The 12,259-nt window shown below is 53.1% G+C and overlaps 1 protein-coding gene across 1 annotated transcript; it reads left to right on the top strand.

Annotated features, from left to right (window-relative positions):
• The first annotated feature begins 673 nt into the window (after positions 1 to 673).
• KRT82 (keratin 82) lies at positions 674 to 11,358 on the top strand. The gene is made up of 9 exons (XM_059682989.1): positions 674 to 1,078; positions 2,858 to 3,066; positions 5,762 to 5,822; positions 6,500 to 6,595; positions 6,929 to 7,093; positions 9,210 to 9,335; positions 10,131 to 10,351; positions 10,579 to 10,610; positions 11,044 to 11,358. Exons 1-9 carry the CDS (start codon positions 674 to 676, stop codon positions 11,259 to 11,261), a joined length of 1,533 nt encoding a protein of 510 aa, XP_059538972.1. The 3' UTR covers positions 11,262 to 11,358.
• Positions 11,359 to 12,259: the final 901 nt, after the last annotated feature.

The raw sequence follows: 12,259 nt of genomic DNA, 5'->3' as shown, positions 1-12,259 counted from the left end.
TCTTGAGTCCCCTATGGCCTTTCTGGACTAAACAGGCCCTGGAGACAAGACTCAGTGTCTGGAGTCTTTTATCTCAGGAGCCCTTGGGGAGACAGGAGGTTAAGGGAGCCAGAGACAGGACCCCGGTTGGCCTGAGGGCTTCTCCCACCTAAAACTCTTCTGCCCTGGGAACTCACAGGATCCCCTAGAAGTCCTTAGGGGACTTGGGTCTGAAGCATCTGCAGAAACATAAAAACATCCTTCAGGAAAGAGAGCATCCTCAAGCATATCCAACTTGGCCTCTGAGCCAGGGCAGCCAGGGAATGTAATTCATGCCCCTCCCCTTGGACTGGCATAAAGTCCCAACTCTCCCTTTCCTTGAGACTGACCCTCTGAATATGCCCCTTTCATCACCCCTGTTAACAAGGAAGGAGGACACATGGGACTTTTATAGGGCCGCCAGCACTGACCACTGGCTCCTTTTTTCAACTCTTTGCTACCCTAATTATCCACCTGGGTACTTAGAGCTGCCAATCTCCCAAGCTCATAAACCTGATTTAATGGTGATTGGGGGTCTGACCCAGCTCAGACCTCCAGCCCCTGCCAGATAAAAGGGTGGGAGCTGAGCTGACTTGACAGCTCTTCCTTCCCGTTCTCCCCACCAGGGCCTGCCTCTCTGCCTCTCTCTCCTGCCATGTCGTGCCTATCCTACCAGCAGGGCTCCAGATGTGGCAGTCGGAGCTTCAGCTCATGCTCAGCTGTCTTCCCCCAGAGGGTCACCCACTATGCAGTGAGCTCAGGGCCATGCCAGCCTGGGGGTGGCGGGGGCCTCCGGGTCCTGGGCTGCCTTCGCTCACGGAGCCTGTGCAACGTGGGCTTTGGGAGGCCCCGGGTTGCCTCCAGGTGTGGCCTTCCTGGCTTCGGATACCGAGTGGGGGCCCCCTGTGGGGCTCCTGCCTGCATCACTCCCGTCACCATCAATGAGAGCCTACTAGTCCCACTTCAGCTGGAAATTGACCCAACTGTGCAGAATGTGAAGAGGGATGAGAAGGAGCAGATCAAGTGCCTCAATAACCGTTTTGCATCCTTCATCAACAAGGTAAGAGGTCCAGGACCATGGGATGCAGAGAACACTTTGTGTCTGGTCCAGGAGACAGGAAAAGACTGGCCATAGAGAAGCCAGTTCATCTATGGGCCTCTCCTGTACTCATGAGCACTAATCATTGAAAGCTGGTTAGATCAGGCTCAGCACTCAATATTTCTATTTGTGGATCCTTTGTTTTTAATGTCATCTCTCTCTGGATATTATCTGATAAAATTACCAAGGCTTCCTGAGGTCAGACTACAAGAGGAACTTCCAAAGCGATGATAGATACTGAAAGGAACGACCTAAGAGGCCTTGATGAGGCTTTAACAATAGAACTGCTTTCTAAGTGCCTGAGCTGGGGCAAGAACCTTGGGCCTAGTGGTGAGCAAAGACCCTTGGGCCTGGAGGTGGGCCTTTGACTTCAGAATTTGCCATCAGCTTAGGCCTGTGGTGAGGAGAAGGTGGAGCAGTGAGAGCTAGGGATAAAGGTGGTCGTGAGCAAAGTCTTATACCTGCCAACCCCAGAGCCACACCTCTGAAAACCTTCGGGGATGGTCGTGTTCTGTCTTTGCGAGGCACTAAACTGGCCTGTCACCTTCAGCTGCCTCTGGGCCTGTCCTCGCACCCAAGAAAGTCTCTTGAGGGTCAGGACACCTGCCAAGGCCTGAACAGGCATTTCTGGTGACCCCAAGGTTTAGTGCAAAGAGTCTTGGGCCAGAAATCAGGAGACCTGGACTCTGGTGTTGGCTTCACTCCTGAGTGTGACTCTGAAGCCCCGTGCAAACCAGCCTCGGGAAGGGTGGTGGGGGGAAGAAGGGGAATGATGGTGGGAAAATTAAAGGAGGTAATACATGCAAAAGCCTTCCAAAAGGGAACTTGTTTTAGTAAATGGGAACTGTCACACAGTTTAATTTTCAAAACCCGTAAGTTCTAGAACACGCGCCCTGGCTGTCAGCAACATCACACCACCCTCTGTGGGGCTGGAAGCCTCCTGGTGACATGGCGTTGACCAAAAGTAGGGCCACGTTACTTTCCCTACAGTTCTCCTGGGAAATAATGCACCATATGCAAAGTCCCAGGGCGAGGACTGGAGACTGTTTTCCTCTGCCAACGACTATCTGGGTGGCCATGGTCAACTCGCTCAGCTTCTCCTCATCTAGGTTTCCAAGCACAGAAATGGAGGAGGGGGCCAGCAGCTCACCACGTTACTGCAACAGGGACTTGTTTGGGATGCAGCCATGCAGGATGGGGCAGCATGTGAAAGAGCTTGAAACTTGAAGTCTTGGGACAGAGCCTTTGATAGAACCTTTTCCCCCAAGTGTCCCTGGGCTGTAACTGAAGAGAGCCCAACTACTCCCAGCTGGAATGTCATCTGCTTACATTAGTATGAAGATCTTTAAAGTGCTTCCTATGCATAACCCCCAGTAGGAGCTTTAGGAAAGAAAACAAGGCTTAAGGGATGGGGTGGCCTGGACAAGTTTACAAGGCTGGTGGAGGTAGGCAGGGCTGGAAGGAGGACCTGCCCAAGGCCTCCTGGTGCAGTGTTCTTTCCACTACAATGTGCAACCCCTGGGTGGAAGGTGGGTCCTATAAGCTCCCCCAGGCGGGGGAGACACAGAGACATAACCTCAGGTGCCAGTCTATGCAGAGACTGTCAGTTTAGCATATCGGCAGCGGTGTGTCAGAAGAGAGCAGAAACTGATTCACTGCCACGCCATCATTGATTTATTCTCTCTGAGCCATAGTCCCCAGGGAACCCGCTTCCCGGTGACATCCTGTTCTTGGCTGCAGGTCCGGTTCCTGGAGCAGAAGAATAAGCTGCTGGAGACCAAGTGGCAGTTCATGCAGCAGCAGAGGTGCTGCCAGAAGAGCATGGAGCCCATCTTCGAAGCCTACATCTGCACCCTCCGCAAGCAGCTGGACTGCGTGGCCAGGGACCGGGCCGGGCTAGAGTCGGAGCTCTGCAGCCTCCAGGACACGCTGGAGGGCTACAAGAAAAAGTGAGTCTGCTCTGACTTCACCCCGCCAGGGATCCTAGGGTGAGCTATGTAAACAACCTGGGCCTTGGTCTCCCCATCCACCAAAAGTTTCAGGGGAACCTAAAACTTGGTTCACAGCTGGTAGAACACTAAGGCAGGATAACGTAGGCAGAGCCTCTAGGATATTGCCCATGTGGCACCTGGTAGAAAGTCTGAGGTTGTGCATTTGTCTTCATCCCCCTTCCCACCACCCTGCCAAAGGAAGGCCCGTCCTCCCACTCAGTAGAACATGATCTTTTCTCCTGCCATTTCTGGCATTCCAGGGCTCTGCTCCAATCCACCTGTTCCACTTAATCTTCCACCAATCCCCTGGCATTTCCTGAACTACTTCTTATTCCCCAAACAGATCCCCAAACCCTCTTCCTTCCAAGCTTTTGTTCCCTCTGTTCTTTCTTCTCATAAGCCTCCTCTCATCATCTCTTTGAACCACATTCAGACTAATCTATCTCACTTTTCCTCTCACCCCCTGACTCTGGTTTCTCCCCCTCCCTCCCCCAACCCCTTCTCAGTCACAGCTGGAAGTCCTCACCCCTCCTGTCACTAGCAGATCCTCTGTCTCCCTTGTCTCCTGGCCCAGTTCTTCCTGGTGAAGGTCTTTAACCTGCTAGACTTGCAGCTCTGTCCTGACTCACTGCAGGAGAAGGTGACTGATAAGCATATGTTAATGAAGAGCTTGAAGGCTTGTAGATCCAGTGCTTAGAAAGCTGAGGCCCAAGTAAATTGCTTAATAGTCCTAAGTGGGTCTCTCCCAGGATCAGAATCCTATGGAGCACATGTTGCTGGGGGAAGGTTGAGAGAGACACATTTCCATTAACAAGAAACGGTGTGAGTATTCTAAGAGCAACAGTTCAGAAGGGACGTGGGTCAATGGAGTAGAGCCACATAGGGGACACTCTTGCTGCAGGTGTCAACCACATGCCTACTCATGGTTGATGGAAAAGGCTGGCTCCTTCCCTCAAGATGCCCCAGCCCAGTAAGCACGGACCTTTGTGTAAACACACCAATAGCTACAAGGTGGTGCAGGCCAGAATGGTGGAGGAATCCCAAGAGAGTGAGAAAGCAGAAGAGGCCTAGGAATGCATCCTGGGGAAGGTGCCATTTGCTCAGGGCCTTGAAGAATGTGTTTCATTGCAGTTACTTCTTTTTAAAAAATATATATATATATATATATATATATATATATATATATATATATATATATATATATAATTGATTTTTTTACAGAGAGGAAGGGAGAGAGATAGAGAGTTAGAAACATCAATGAGAGAGAAACATCGATCAGCTGCCTCCTGCACATCTCCCACTGGGGATGTGCCCGCAACCCAGGTACATGCCCTTGACCGGAATCGAACCTGGGACCCTTCAGTCCGCAAGCCGACGCTCCATCCACTGAGCCAAACCGGTTTCGGCTGCAGTTACTTCTTATAGAAGAAGAGTCCAGACTAGACCTTGGAAAAGGAGAAAGGACAGGAGCAGATAACAAGGAAGGGCCAGAGTGAGACAAGTTAGAGGAGACAACTCCAGCAGACTGTTACAGGCAACGTGTGGCAAGGCCCGGGGAGGGTGAAGGCCAGCCCTCTCAGCAGGAGCAATGCCTTTCCAAGGGGTAAGACACACAGTGGCCAGAGACTTGGCTTGCAGCTGAAGACGAGGACTCTGGATTTTAAAAGTGGGACAGCAGAAGGATGAGATTGGATGGTATTTTAACAATAATAACCAACGCTGACATAGCACGTACCCCATGTCAGGCTTAGTGCTTTGCAGATATTAACTCATGTGATATGTTAACTCACAACAGCCCTGTGAGGCAGGACCAGTGTTATCCTCATTCTACAGAAGATGAAACTGAGACACAGAGAAGCCAGGTCACTTACTGAAAGTCACAGGACTCGCACTTGACACCAGGGGATTCACACCAGGGCATAAGCTCCAGTAGCCAGCGCCCAGCTGCAGCAAAGCTCTGTGGGGAAGAGGAAGCCTGGGCGTCAGGAAGCTCAGTGGAGCTTTTAATGGATCAAAGTTGCTCTTCAAACTGAGTCATTCTGGCCAGACTGTACCTCTTGACCCTGATTCCGTTGCCTTAGGGGGCAGTGAGTGGGCGAGGACCTATAGCAAATAGCTGGGCTGTGCCTATGGGTCTGGTAACCTGGTAATTGCTACCTCTGCAACAGAGCTACAGGTAGGGGCCAGGCTCAGGACTCTCCAGTGAGGAGGGCACGGGGGCAGCTGGGATTTCAGTGACTACAACCAGCTCTCAGAACAACCCCGCACAGACAGCTATGCCAGCAACAGGCTGCCAGCTTCCACCACCTCCCAGAAGAAATGGTCAGATAAAGTGGGCTTCCTCAGCACCAAGACAGAATGAAGTTGGCCTGAGGAAGGACTTCCCAGATGATGATTCATCACAGGAGCAGGCTACTGGGGAGTGGGGTAAACTGGCAATGTGGCTAATGACAGGTTATGGTATTAATCACCAGTCTGGAATGGCTGGAGCAGCTAGAAGTGTCCAGAGACAGGGCTGCACCTGGCAACTCCTGGGGGCATGCGGTCAGTGCAAGGCAGATGTGCCCAAAGGCCCCTTCCCTCAGGTCTGATTCCAAGGCCCCTTCCAAAGCCCACGGTTGACTCAAACATTGTTTCTTGCCCATTCCACCAGATATGAGGAGGAGCTGGCCTTGCGGCCCTGTGCGGAAAATGAGTTCGTGGCCTTAAAGAAGGTGAGGAGCTGGCTCAGAGAGGGAGAAAGCCCCCGGAGCTGGCCCAGCGGGCCTCAGCACACTCAGCCCCTGGGCTGTGTCCAAATGAGTCCACCCACCTCAGAAGGGTCTCTCCCCCTCCTGCCCCAGTGCCAGCCTGAGTGACCCTGAGAAAGAGGGGGCCAGCATTTCCTCTCCCACCCTTTGCTCATAGGGGTGATGGTTGACCGGGCTTCTGCCTCCTAATTCACGGGGCCAAAGTTGGTCAGGGTGTGTCCACACCTGCCCAAGAAGCTGGACATGTAGCTGATGCCAAATCCAAACAAAAACTCTCAACTCAAGCCCCAAAAGATGAAAACCACTGCCCGAGTTCTCAGACAGATAGCTAGGTACTTTCTGGCCTGAGCCCCACACAGTGAGCCCAGAGACACTGCATTCAAGGCTCCTTTAAACTCCACACCCTCCAGGCCCTTCCCCAATAGGGGGCCAGGCCCAGGCATGTGGTCTTCGTGCTGTGGACCCCTCCCTCCATTCTCAGTTTTGTGACCTCTCCACTTTCACATGAGCTTCCGTGAGGAAAGGTGGGTCCCACACCTGTCACCTGCCACCAGCTTGCAAGGAATGGCCCCCCTGGTGGAGGGGTGGCCCTCCCACATTCCTCCAGCCCCTGGTTACAGTTGTCAATGCTCCAATCACAGGATGTGGATACGGCTTTCCTGATGAAGGCTGACCTGGAGACCAACGTGGAGGCTCTGGTCCAGGAGATCGACTTCCTGAAAGGCCTGTACGAGGAGGTACCTGCAGCCACGCTGCCCACAGGTGGTAGATCAGGGCCAGTTCGTGAGGACAATGGTGGGAAAGCTCCAGCCCAGCAGGTACATTTCAGGGCAAGCAGACTGAGAAGTCGGCTTGGGACAGCTGGCTCTCAGCAGTGAGACCCCGGAAGTCCGATGCCCAGGCCTCGGCTCTCGGGTCTCTGTGTAACTGGAGTGGGACCTGGAGCAGGTTGGTGATTGAAGGCCCATCACAGCCACCACAAAATCTGTGCAAAGCTGCTATGGGAAGGTCAGGGCAGGTTCTCCCCCTTTATCCTCAAAGAGCTCACTGGTCCTCCCCCCACCCCCCAGGAGATCTGCCTGCTCCAGTCTCAGATCTCAGAGACCTCGGTCATCGTGAAGATGGACAACAGCCGGGTGCTGGACGTGGACAGCATCATCGCTGATATCAAGGCCCAGTATGACGAAATCGCCAGCCGCAGCAAAGCTGAAGCAGAGGCCTGGTACCAGTGCCGGGTGAGGCCCGGGGGAGGAGGGCGCCCTAGACTTCCCCCGAAAGTGGGTGAGAAGATAATGAGAGAGTCATGCCATGTCACAGAGACAGGGAACCCCATAAATCCCAGCCCCTGTTGTTTCTGCCGGGCCCCAGGCCAGGTGCCTGTGGAACGTGTGGGAGTGGACCCCACAGGCCGCCCAGGCCTGTCATCAGGGTGCCAGGGGCCCCAGCTTTATTTACTCACAGACTCCCTCGACATGAATTCAAGGAGAACTAATTGGCAATAATGGCAAAGAGGGCTCTGGGCTTCAAGGAGTCAGGGGAGGCTAATGGCATGGAGTGGTTACTAATGGTGGAGCAGGAAGGTGATTAAGGTGGCCCCAGACTTAGGTAATTAGGGGCTTGCTATAAGGATAGTTGATGTCCCCAAGGTTAATTTGATTGAACAAATATTATCACCTCAGTCTCACCTGCCCTGTCTGTGAAAGGCACCATTAATTCATTCGTTCGTTCACTCGTCCACTTACTCATTCAACAACTGCTTCCTGAGCATCCATCATGTGCTAAGCGCTGTTCTAGATGCTGGATTCTAAACCGGGACAAAACAGACAGCAATCCCTGCCTTCGTGTCACTTTCATTCTAGAGGCAGGGCCAGGGAGTGACAGACAACGAGCAAGACAAATAAGTACATGTATGTTAGAAGGTGATGCATGCTACGGAGAAAATAAACCAGGGTGAAGCATGGGGAGTGCTGTGGGAATATGATTTCCAGTAAGGTGGTCAGGGAAGGATGGCCTTACCGAGGGTGTGGCACCATGAGGATACTAGGAGTCAGACCATCCCTGTGCACAGGAGATGACAGTCCATGGGAGAGAAACGTGTAACCAACCAAACAGAAAAGCAAGGTTGCAGGAAGTGTCTGGAAAGGCAGAGGCAGCGGTGTTGATCTGGGCCTTGAAGGCCAAGCACGAGTGCAGTAAGCGAGCATGAGGGGAGGGGGCGTCCAGCTGAGGGGCAGCCGAGCAGGATGCAGAAGCGTGACAGTGAGGTTCCAGTATGAAGCACCACAAGGAGATGGGGCTGGATGGGGTAGCATGGGGCCAGATGGCGGCAACTCTTCAGAGTTGTGCTAAGTGCGTTGGACTTCTTTTCTGAAGGCAATGGGCCCAGAGAGTGCCTCCAGCAAGGTTCTGCCCTGGAACAAAGGTATCAAACGCTGGCCTAAAGTCAGCTCCCAGTGACTCTGTGGCCCATCCATACCAGGTGGCTGGCCCCTCCTCCCGCTGTTCTCCTGGGCTGCTCATCAGTCAAGTGGCTCAGAGAAAACAATCTGTTTCCCATCTTCCTAAGTCAATTCTATTATTTTTAAATTATAATTAACTGTGAGAATTCAAATTTTTTTAAATAGTTAAATTCAGTTTTCACTTTTTTCTCAAATAACTTGAAGTACAGAAATAGACTACCCACAGTGACCCAGGGGGTCTATGTCACCTTCAGGGACACCGGCTCCTTATAGCTTTCTGTTCTGCCACCCTTCACATTGCTTTGATTTTCATGGTTGCCTCCTGTCTCAAGATGACTGTCATACCACATGCTCATTCCAGGCAGAAAGAATAGCAAAGGGCAAAAGAAACATGGCAACTGAGTCACCCCTATGTCAAAGGAACATTTCATTTTGTTTCCCATTGCTTGGAGGAGAATATACAATCGTGCTCACCCTGGGGGTGACAGTCTCTCCTCAGCCCTCTGTCTCTTAGGCATCCCAGACGGAGCACAGAAACCCTTTCTAAAGTCCAGAAGGACATCTAAAAGGGAGGGAGACCTTTGGGCTCCGGTGCAGAGAGAAAGCGACAAGCCGCAGAACAGCTAAACAGAGAGGAGGGGAGCTTGGAGGTTGGAGGACATTTTAATAAGCCTGACTGCAGGGCTGTGCGGTGAGAAGGAACTAAGGAGCAGCCCAGAAAAGGACCTCAGAGACTGACCAGAAATGGAGAAGGGATGGGGAACAGAGCAAGTGTGAGAATCCGGGGAGCGCCTGAGCCAGGAAGTCATTGGAGGAGAGACTCAGGCAGTGAGCAAGGGGTCTGGGAGGGACCACAGCAAGGCCCCAGGGTTCTGACCTCTCAGTCCCGCAGTATGAGGAGCTGCGGCTGATCTCCGGGACCCACTGTGACAACCTCCGCAACCGCAAGAATGAGATCCAGGAAATGAACAAGCTGATCCAGCGGCTGCAGCAAGAAATCGAGAATGTCAAAGCCCAGGTGAGGCCAGCTGGGGTCCTACAATGTAACTCCGTTCTGACACTGCCTGGGAAGAGTGTCAGGTCCCACCGGGTAAGGCTCTCCCACAAGTCCCTCAAGGTTGCCCCAAAGTCCAGGTTGTCACCTGAGCTTCTGACCAATCTGCTGTAAAGCAGAACCCCCTCCCCGGGTTTGCTTCATCTGCCGGAGCAGCTCACAGAGCTCAGGAAAACAGTGTACTTGCTGTTTGCCAGTTTGTTATAAAAGGAGCTGATAAAGGATACAAATGAACGTGCAAATGGGAGGGATGCATAGGGGAGGTATGTAGGAAGGGGCGCGTGCCCTGAGGGCACCACTGTTCCAACCCCTCCCCGTGCTTCCCAACCTGGAAGCCTCAGAAGCCCACATGTGGAATTTCCGTGGAGGCTTCCTCGTGTGGGCGTGATATTATTTCCAGCCCCTCTCCCCAGTCTGGGGGATGGAGGGTGAGACTGAAAATTCCAGGCTTCTAATCATGGCTTGGTCTCTCTGACCCACCCTCACCAAGGCACCACCCAGAGGCCCACCCAGAGTCACTCACTAGGACAAAAGACACTGCTGTCATTCAGGAAATTCCAAAGAATTTAGGAGCTCTGGGTCCAAAACCAAATATTAGAACAAAAGGTATTTCCAATGCTCTTATCACTTAGGAAATCACAAGGGTTTTAGGAGTTCTGTGTATATATACTCTATTATCTCACACTAGCCATGTTCTCTCTGAGAGTCAGCCCAGGGCCCCTAACCCCCCAATAATGCCCTCTGTGCCCTCTCCCGCAGCGTTGCAATCTGGAAGCTGCTGTGACTCAGGCAGAGCAGCAGGGAGAGGCAGCCCTCAACGACGCCAAGTGCAAGCTGGCCGGGCTGGAGGCCGCCCTGCAGAAGGCCAAGCAGGACATGGCCTGCCTGCTCAAGGAGTACCAGGAGGTGATGAACTCCAAGCTGGGCCTGGACATCGAGATCGCCACCTACAGGCGCCTGCTGGAGGGCGAGGAGCACAGGTTAGTCAACGGTGGGCCCCAGGTGTGGATACTCTCTGTCCTCGGGTTGCTGTTGCAATAGCCCATCCCGCAGTCATAGAAAACCCAGAACAGCTCACAGTCTGAGGGTCCTTCTCGTGGATGTGATCTGTGGTTTGGACAGAAGACGTGGGGGAGGGGGAGCACTAGAGTTATTGGTCTTGTTTACTTCTATACAGTGATTTTGTGTCTTTTTCCTCTCACCCCAGGCTGTGTGAAGGCACTGGGCCTGTGAATATCTGTGAGTAGATGCATCTCTGGGGCTCTGGGGTCTTGGGGGCTAATCAACCTCCTGACCAGACCTCGGCTTGCCTCCTGCTGGGAGCTCTGGTCAGAGGGAGAAGCTCTCCTGCAGGGCAACTAAGTCTTTGGGAGTCAGAATGAGGAGCAGGTCTGACAACGGGATGCTTTTCTGGAGAAAGAGGATTTGAAGCAGCTCAGACAAGTGGAAACAGAGAGGGTGAAACAGAAGCCAGGGCTCTGGGAATAGAGAATGGTTGGGGACCTTATAGGCACTTGTAGCTGGAGTGGGAATTGGGGGTGGGGGTGGGGAGAGGAGAGGGTTCCTTACAGGTGGTGGCAGCAAGAGGGGGGCATGGCCTGACTGAAGGGATCGGGGCAATGCCCTTAGTCATGCAGCGCGGGGCCCTGAGCATCCTTTTCTATTCCCGCAGCTGTGAGCAGCTCAAAAGGTGCGGTCTTGTACGAGCCATGTGTGGTCAGCACGCCCATGCTGAGGACCGAATTCTGCACCAACAGCCTCAAGAGCAGTGGGGGCTGCAGCGCCATGAGCACCGGTGAACTCTACATCCCCTGTGAGCCCCAGGGGCGCCCGGGCTGCTCCAGCATGAAGCTAGGGACTGGGGGCAGCTCCTCCTGCCACAAGTGTTAGCACTGCCTCAGAGGCTGGGAGTCCAGGATGCAGAGCACTAGCCCTCAGCCTGGATGTCACCCATGCTTACCAGGGCAGCACACCAGGACATTCCAAACCTCACCTTCCTGTATCAGGTTTTCCCCGGGAGCCATTCCTCAGGTCCATCACATCAGTCATTTTTACTTATCTGTGTGCAGACTTGAAGTAGGCCCTGGGGGCGGCGGTGGGATGTAAGGAAAGAGAATGCATCGCCATGCCCCCTAGACTGCTGACAGTCAGGCCCTAGTGTGGCCAAGAGAATGGCAACAGCCACTGATCACTTCTCTTCCGGATAAGAAGGCCAACTGCGCACACCACAGTTCTGCTTTGCGGATTAAATCATGGAAGTTTCCCCACAAAGCCAGCCTCCCCTGACCCCTGGAGGTTCCCACCTCCCTTACCTCTGATACTCATGCACCTAAGAAAAGTGAACTTCTTTTAACACCCACCTAAAAAATGCACTATTGCAAATGTCAAAAGGAGATATTCCAAAATCCCATTCTGAGTTCCAAAGCCAGGATTTGGGGATCACTCAGGACCTATCCAGGCCCTCTCAGTTAACACAGAATCCATAGGTGGCCTTTAGCCATAGGTTTACCTGCTCAAATGTGTTGAGCTCACGCTATGAAAATGCGTCTGTTCCCTGAGCTCCCATTGGCCGTTGATGATGGAGATACGCCTAGAACAAAGGCAAGGGGACATGGAATTTTTACTTGACGTAGGGACAATCGAGAGCTGACATTATTTGCTCAAAGAAGTCAAGCCCCGCCCCCACCTCTGTAGACAGCCACCTGGTTCCTACCCCCTCTCCCTTTACTCCCTCTTGCTTTGGGTCTGATATGAATGCGTTTTCCTGGCTGCAGCGATGTGGGGCTGACCAGCCACCTGGAGGCCCTGGCTCAGGGGCTGTGAGGGAGGAGGAGGGGCTGGGCTGACCCCATCCCTCCAGAGGCCCCGCCCCTAGGGCTGCTTCCACA

Source organism: Myotis daubentonii, chromosome 2 (assembly GCF_963259705.1).
Source record: "Myotis daubentonii chromosome 2, mMyoDau2.1, whole genome shotgun sequence".
Lineage (NCBI taxonomy): Eukaryota > Metazoa > Chordata > Mammalia > Chiroptera > Vespertilionidae > Myotis > Myotis daubentonii.
This window is presented reverse-complemented; position numbering and strand designations above follow the sequence as displayed.

Bases quoted from the DNA above. Each gene is read 5' to 3' on its own strand.
- KRT82 (XM_059682989.1), top strand. From the start codon at position 674: ATGTCGTGCCTATCCTACCAGCAGGGCTCCAGATGTGGCAGTCGGAGC. The intron at 6,596-6,928 runs GTACCTGCAGCC...CCCACCCCCCAG, and splicing joins TGAAAGGCCTGTACGAGGAG to GAGATCTGCCTGCTCCAGTC. The intron at 10,611-11,043 runs GTGAGTAGATGC...CTATTCCCGCAG, and splicing joins CACTGGGCCTGTGAATATCT to CTGTGAGCAGCTCAAAAGGT.